We start from the raw sequence: 7,258 nt of genomic DNA, 5'->3' as shown, positions 1-7,258 counted from the left end.
TATGATTTGAAAAAATTAGTTATTATTTTATTAGATGGGTCATGCTTGCTTAGATGTTTGATGTCCCATGCTTACAATTTATAATTAATGTTTGGCGAATCTACCTTGGCAAGAATAAGAGTCGATGTTGTTTTATTTGTCGAGCGATAATTGTTTGAGAATGAATAATTGAACCTATTGATATGAGTTAGGCCGAATCCTAGACCCAGTAACTCTCTATTTTATTCCTTTAAAATTAATCTTAACAAGTCTTAGAGTTCGAATCTTTACTACTACAACAACCACAATCAAAAATTTATTATCATCTTATCACCAATTTTCAGCTCAACGATATCACCAGGAACAAGCTCTTTGGCAGGAAGATCTGACGACGTTTCTCAACTTCTTCTTTAGTTAATCCAAATTCTTTATCAACTTTAAACTCTCTCAAACAATCTGATGCATCCTTTCCCCATCTTTAATTCAATTCAACAGATCCAGAAAACACAAATTTTGAATTTGGAAAATTGTTTTCTCAGTTTCAATTTCGGAGAGAGGAATTTATTCAGAGAGAGGGTAAAAAACAAAAGACACGAAATACGGCGGAACTGATTGGTTTTATTAAAAATCTTAATCTTCCAGCTATCCCAAACCGGCCTATTAAAAAGGAACGGAGGGAGTATATGGTAGCAAAATTTGTTAGATTGTAGTGGTTAGTTAAGCAATGGCTAGCAAAAACTACACATACATAGTGCTGGTAAATCATGGCTTAGCTCGCGGGGACCAGACTGTCAGTGCCCATCACAACGAAAACTGATATTATTTTATTTTCACCTTTGACATCTTATACCACAGTTTTCCAGTCAAATCGAAATCCAACCATACAATCCAATTGTGTTTGATTGGAGTTAGTTCCATTAAACTAGTCGTCTTTCCATGGAAATAATGTGTTTTCTGCCGTTTGATCAAAATCTGTTTTTATAGAATTGTAAAAAAGACGGAGCCTAAAAATAAAAATATGTTTTAAACTCAATTCAATAGAATTCCACGGAAAGTATTTTCTTGCTTTCCCTGGAAAATTGATTTCATGAAGTGTTTCCATCCAATGTTATCAAACACAGTCTTTAGTCAAATGCTACGATAATTGCCACATTTTCGCCACTTGGCCTAGGTATATACAAGAAAAACTGCACCATAGTGCTTCCTCTCATAACTTGTGATGCTACTAGATGAATAATATTTGGGCGCACACGGTGAACAAGAGAATACTTGGGACGCGTTATGTGATGCTATGAGATCAAAAATATTTGGACGCCAACGGTAAACAAGGAAGAATACCCGGGACATGAACAGTGAAGAATACTATGATTACTAAAGCAGGTTATTGGAATTAGCAGGGTACCGTTTGAGTGATCCGCCGGTCTGGATCGGATGTTACTTTTTTATCTCATATAAAACGGTAATCCCTGTTAATTGTGGGAACCCCTTTAGCAATCATGAAAAATATTTGAGGACGTGTCTGCAAACGAAAAAATGTACGGAAGTAAACCTCGAGAAGCATAGCACGTGTTATTATCCAGTCTAGACCCTTGAGTGCAAGGAATAGAACGACGAGTAAAATCTTGACTAGACTCCCTAACTCACTTAACATTCACTTGCATTCACCGATTGAGAACCCAGAGAACAACAGACTCAGAGATGGAGGAAAAACCCAGTGAGATCAGCAGCACAAAGATGTTTGGAGGTTACAATAAGAGATATAAGCACTTCAGTCCAACTCTGGGTTGCTCCATGACCTTCCACATTTACTTCCCTCCATCCCCTTCTCCATCCCACAAATTTCCTGTAATTCATCATCTCCTTTTACTTTACTTATTTCTCTCATCAATCGCGTGTCTAGGAAATAGGGTTTCAATATTATTTTGCTTTACTTTAATTTTGTTCAGTTTAGGGTTTTTTATTACCAGTATTGATCTATTTTTGGCTGCATGATCATTTCTCTTTAAACTCCCAATTACTTTTTATATTTTGCTATAAATTTGAAGTTAATCAAAGTAATTTTCTTCAGATTAACCCACATAGATATTGTCTGGTCACTTGCCGTGGGATGTGACCGGCGATTGAAGTTCAATCGATACCTCAGGATTCTACTATCCATCAGATCGAATGGTCTGTTAATGGTTCCTTAGATCAGTTTATGGGTTTGATCCATAAGTCTCCTTTGGATTGGTTAACTTTACTATCTATGCTTATGGGTTTCTTACTAGTGTAATTTTACTATCTATTCATAGGCACTTCTTTTCTTTTTTTTTTGGCTATTATTATAAGCACTATTGATACTCAATTAAGAACAACTTATGGTATGCTTCCAATTTTCAAAGCTCAACTGCCAGTACATCCAGCTCTAATGTAGACATTATGATCTCCGTCAGACATAATTCTGTAACCACATTGTTGAAGGCTTAAAGCATGTCAGTTGTTTAAATGAGAAAAAGTAGTAGACATTTGTATTTGTTTAGGTAGATGAGTGTGACTTTACATACCAAGTGTTAGATGTATGATTAAATATCCGTCCAATTTCCAACTTACTTCATACTCCGGCTTGCGTAAATTATAGCAAAAGAAACATCACCTCAAGAGGGTTGCATCACCTCTGTTTCTATTTAATAGTTTTAATCAATCTAAAACATTGTCGTGTGGTCTCTTGAGTGTTTTAATGTTAACCACTTTTGAGTTTTTGCAGCATGTTCTGATGCTTATTATCAAACTTTCGGGTACGTCTACTGTGCAGGTACTTTACTGGCTATCTGGTCTAACTTGCTCCGATGAGAACTTCATTGTCAAGTCTGGAGCTCAGCGTGCAGCTTCCAGCGAAGGTGTCGCGCTAATTGCCCCAGATACATCCCCAAGTAAGTTGGCGGGCTACCCCACTACTTTATTGATCGTCAGCTTCATGATCCTTAGTTTGTTTGAAAATTGACAAAGTTAACAGCTCTTCTACTGCCCAGTCTCAGTAAATTTTGCTATGAATGGGATAAATATGAAGTTAATAATTCTGTACCCACGATGAATTACTTAGATCTGCGCCACCTACTGAGTGAAGTTCCATCTCGTCTCTGAATCCTCTGATTCTTATTACGTTCCCGGCCCGTTTTATTTTGATGTGTAGGAGGCCTTGGGGTGGAAGGAGAGGCAGACAGCTGGGATTTTGGTGTAGGTATGCTACTGGTTCCAATGTTTTGGTTGTTGAAGTAGTTATTTGAAATTGTAATGTCCTCCATCATTAATTCTTCCTGTGATCTTGATTAAGATTATTTGCAGCTTACCTTTTCTTCCAGTTTTATTAACCTCTCCATCCAGTGCTACAGTTGTTTTAAAGATGAAGGATATTTGTATCCCGTGCATAAATCTTTAAAAATTTATTTACTAGCTGTTTAATTGCAGATGAATCAACATATTTCCTTGACTAAACGTAAGTCTACACCTTCATAATAAGAAAATCATAAAGGTCCAAAGTAAAATACAACAAATGTAACTTCTTAGGTTCTCTTATTAATGGTTGTCAAATTACTATTGACACTCAGTTCTAGAGCTGTAAATGAACATATATCTGTTTCTTAACCTTCTATTGGCCGCATGGTTCTCGTCATCCAGGTGCTGGGTTTTATCTTAATGCTACTCAAGAGAAATGGAAAAACTGGCGTATGTATGACTATGTCGTTAAGGAATTGCCTAAGGTTCTGAGTGAGAATTTTGAACAGATTGATACATCCCGTGCATCCATTTCTGGGCATTCAATGGGTGGGCATGGTGCTTTGACAATCTACTTGAAAAACCTCGATAAGTACAAGGTCTTACTTCTGAGCCTATCTCAAAGGAGTTTCACTGATGTTCTATTGTAGATCTAATTTGGTTTTGTTATGGGTGTTCTTTCAATTACATGGGTTTGTTTTTCAGTCTGTATCCGCCTTTGCACCTATTGTTAATCCCATAAATTGCCCATGGGGTCAGAAGGCTTTCTCAAACTATTTGGGCGACGAAAAATCTGATTGGGAGGTAAGCTCTGACAGGATCAGACTAATTTGAGTTCCTCATTTGAAAAGGTTTTGAGAATACTATTAACAAGAAAACTTTATTACATGCAGGAATATGATGCCACTTGCCTAATTTCTAAGTACAACAATGTTTTGGCCACTATCCTGATTGATCAGGTGAGAGAATGATTTTTCTTTTATTATATGGCATACAGATTTTATGCTCTCGTTCCTTTAGCACGAGGGTGGTATCTCTTTTCCCTAAAGGTTCACTGAAGTATCATTTCTATTTGGTTGGAAGGAAAATTTGACATCAAAGTAAATTCTTGTGATGCGAACTTTCCTTGTTGTACAGAACATTTGTAAGAGTGTTGAGATTTGCAACTCCTTTATTCCATTTTTTTCATCATTAAAACTTCAGCTTATCTGTTCTTGGATAAAAAACATGATCTGCTGTAACTTATTTATTGGATTAGCATTATACATATGTTTCCTTACAATTTCAGTTCTGGTAAGATGCTAGATAGAACCATTCTTAATAATGATCTCCCGTTCCTGTAGGGGGAGGCTGATAAGTTCTTGCACGATCAGCTCCTGGCCCACAAATTTGAGGAGGCCTGCAGGAAAGTGGACGTTCCTCTTCTGCTGCGGCTGCAGCCTGGATACGACCACTCTTACTACTTCATTTCAACCTTCATTGATGATCATATCCGACACCATGCTCAGGCCCTTAGCTTGTAAAAGATTATCCACTGTCTGGTTTAAAACCATGTACTTGTGACTGAATCTTGGAAACTTTCGTTTTGAAATTGGTTGTGACTTGTGAATTTTTCTGGATGACCCAATCTAGGGGCTTGGATTTTTCAGAAACCCATCATTATGATTGTGTAATTTTGTTGGTAATTCTGACAATATTGCTAGCATAAATGCTATGGCTAACCTTTTGGTATGATGCAGAGGAAGACTTTTGGAGACAAAGGGGTAGATGAGGCTTTACTCTTTTTCTTTTTGATAGAAATACTGCATATTTTACAGTACGAAGTTTAGGAGGAGAATCCAAATTGACGCCACCCAGAATGCTATGCGCCTTTGGTTGACTGGCAAGAGAGAAAAATGCTTCCAATCATAATTCCTATTTCTATGTATTTTGAGTCATACATAAAACTTTCGTAAACGTATTTCAAGGCATACATAAAACTTTTGAGGAATATACAATCCTAAAAAGCCCCTTCTCCATATTTATCCATATATTTTCTTTACGGCAAGACTGTCCTTATTCATATTTTTTTGTTATCTTTTCGGAAAGCGAAAATCTATTTTTTTTCTCTTGGAATGTTTTTAATAAGCAACATAGTCGGTTCGGCTGACAAGTTATCAGCCGAACTTCGAACTTCACTATGTAACCATACCTAGGTATGACTCACTATGTAACCGTACCTAGGTATGAAGTTTGGTTGATAAGTTGACATCTGGATCTAGTTGTTTAGCTAGGTATGACTCGCTATGTAACCGTACCTAGGTATGAAGTTTGGTTGATAAGTTGACATCCGGATCTAGTTGTTTAGCCATCATTTTTATGTTTAATTATCAGTTGAAATGTCCTCCAGCACCTTCAAATGAAAAAAATGACCAAAATGGCTGATAATTGAAAAAAATCATTTTTCTTTTATTTAAACCTAATCAATGAAACACAAGAAAATAAGATATGGGTTTGTGGAAATATTTTTTATTGCACGTTTCCTTGTAATGAGGATTTGGTTCTCGCCCGATTTCTGTTTCAATTCCTTCTTCACTAATTCGCGTATTAGAATAACAATTAGAACCACTAAATCTAGTTGACGACGATAAAAATTGAAGTCGGGTTAGCAACTGGATGGTGTAGGGAAGAGAGAAGGGAAGAAGAAAAAAATTAAGAAAAAATAAAAAAAGTACTCCGTACAATTTTTTTTTATTTTGCAGTAGAATAATAAGAAAAGAGAAAGAGGCATAGAAAAGAAGGATTCCATTGATAAGAGTTCTCTGGTTATATGGGTACAATATACTTCATATACATGGAAAAGGGGAAACCGAAAAGACTTCCGTTTTGGACCGCACATCCATGGGCATGGGCCCTTTAACACTCCCCCTTGTGTGGTTCAATAAAACTTCATATGCAGTACTTCATATATAGTGCTTCGAATGTAGTTCTTCAAATGTCGTCATCTACTTGATGACTTGTTCCGAAATCAATTGCCTCATTAAAACTTTGACAAGGAAAACCCTAGTGGGAGAAAACCTTGGTACAACTCTTCACATATAGTACTTCACATGTTGTCTCGTATTTTACATATAGTTCATCATATGCAATACGATCTTCAAAGACCGAAAAGTCCAAGTTAATTGCCTCGTTAAAACCTTGTCAGGAAAATACAGTTGGAGAAAACCTGAGCTAAGGAAAAATAGTACAATTATTGAGAAGACTTGGAGCAGAATTGGACTCGTATATGTTGTCTCGTTAAAACCTTGACAAGGAAGACCCAGTGGGACAAAACCTTGACGAAGGGAAAAGAGTACAATGCGATAAGTCCATATAAAGTTACTTCGTTAAAGTTCACTTCTCTTGTTGCTTCACAACTCAGAAAAAACCTTGTGGGAGAAAGGAATAACCTTGGAAAATCAGATTCCAGGTGTTTGTTGTTGTCTCATTAAAAACCTTGCCGAGTAACAAAACCCTGCGGGAAAAAGCAACCTCGGTGAAGGAAAATAATTCAACACACCATTAGATGCTCCCCCTGATGTCAGAAAATTTTCATTAGTCTAATGCAATCAAAAGGAGTTTATCACACTTTACTTTGGTGACTTGAATGTTTATAAGATCCTGTTGTTGATTCTAGAAGTTACGTTGCTTAACATACTATCACGTTTCATTTCTTTGATTCAGATATTTTCAGTAATATCAACGCGATCTTTATGTCTTCAACGTTCAACATACTTGATGTTTTTAGTGTTATCTCGCTAAAAACCTTGTCGAGTAACAAAATCCTTTGGGAAAAACTATTCTCGATCGAAGGGAAAAAGAGTACAACACATCTTCAAGTTCAAAGTAAAATATATCGACATCATATCCTTGGATCCTCCCCCTGATGTCGGCGTCTCCCCCTGATTACTTTCAGAGTTGTTCCAGACAGTTCATTTAGTCATGTACTTTTCAAAAGTGAATATCGGTAATGACTTAGAAAATTGTCTACTATGTCTCCCCTTGATTA

General features: G+C 36.5%; 1 protein-coding gene across 1 annotated transcript; it reads left to right on the top strand.

Annotated features, from left to right (window-relative positions):
* The first annotated feature begins 1,577 nt into the window (after positions 1 to 1,577).
* On the top strand, positions 1,578 to 4,961 carry LOC113313141 (S-formylglutathione hydrolase-like). Its single transcript, XM_026561867.1, has 7 exons — positions 1,578 to 1,824; positions 2,771 to 2,888; positions 3,149 to 3,196; positions 3,634 to 3,830; positions 3,937 to 4,035; positions 4,125 to 4,190; positions 4,575 to 4,961. Exons 1-7 carry the CDS (start codon positions 1,678 to 1,680, stop codon positions 4,752 to 4,754), a joined length of 855 nt encoding a protein of 284 aa, XP_026417652.1. The 5' UTR covers positions 1,578 to 1,677; the 3' UTR covers positions 4,755 to 4,961.
* Positions 4,962 to 7,258: the final 2,297 nt, after the last annotated feature.

Source organism: Papaver somniferum, chromosome 9, assembly GCF_003573695.1.
Source record: "Papaver somniferum cultivar HN1 chromosome 9, ASM357369v1, whole genome shotgun sequence".
Lineage (NCBI taxonomy): Eukaryota > Viridiplantae > Streptophyta > Magnoliopsida > Ranunculales > Papaveraceae > Papaver > Papaver somniferum.
This window is presented reverse-complemented; position numbering and strand designations above follow the sequence as displayed.

Excerpts from the sequence above, each read along its gene's own strand:
- LOC113313141 (XM_026561867.1), top strand. The coding sequence starts at position 1,678 with ATGGAGGAAAAACCCAGTGAGATCAGCAGCACAAAGATGTTTGGAGGT. Across the intron at positions 1,825-2,770 it reads CTCCATCCCACAAATTTCCT|GTACTTTACTGGCTATCTGG; the intron begins GTAATTCATCAT and ends TCTACTGTGCAG. Across the intron at positions 4,191-4,574 it reads CCACTATCCTGATTGATCAG|GGGGAGGCTGATAAGTTCTT; the intron begins GTGAGAGAATGA and ends CCGTTCCTGTAG.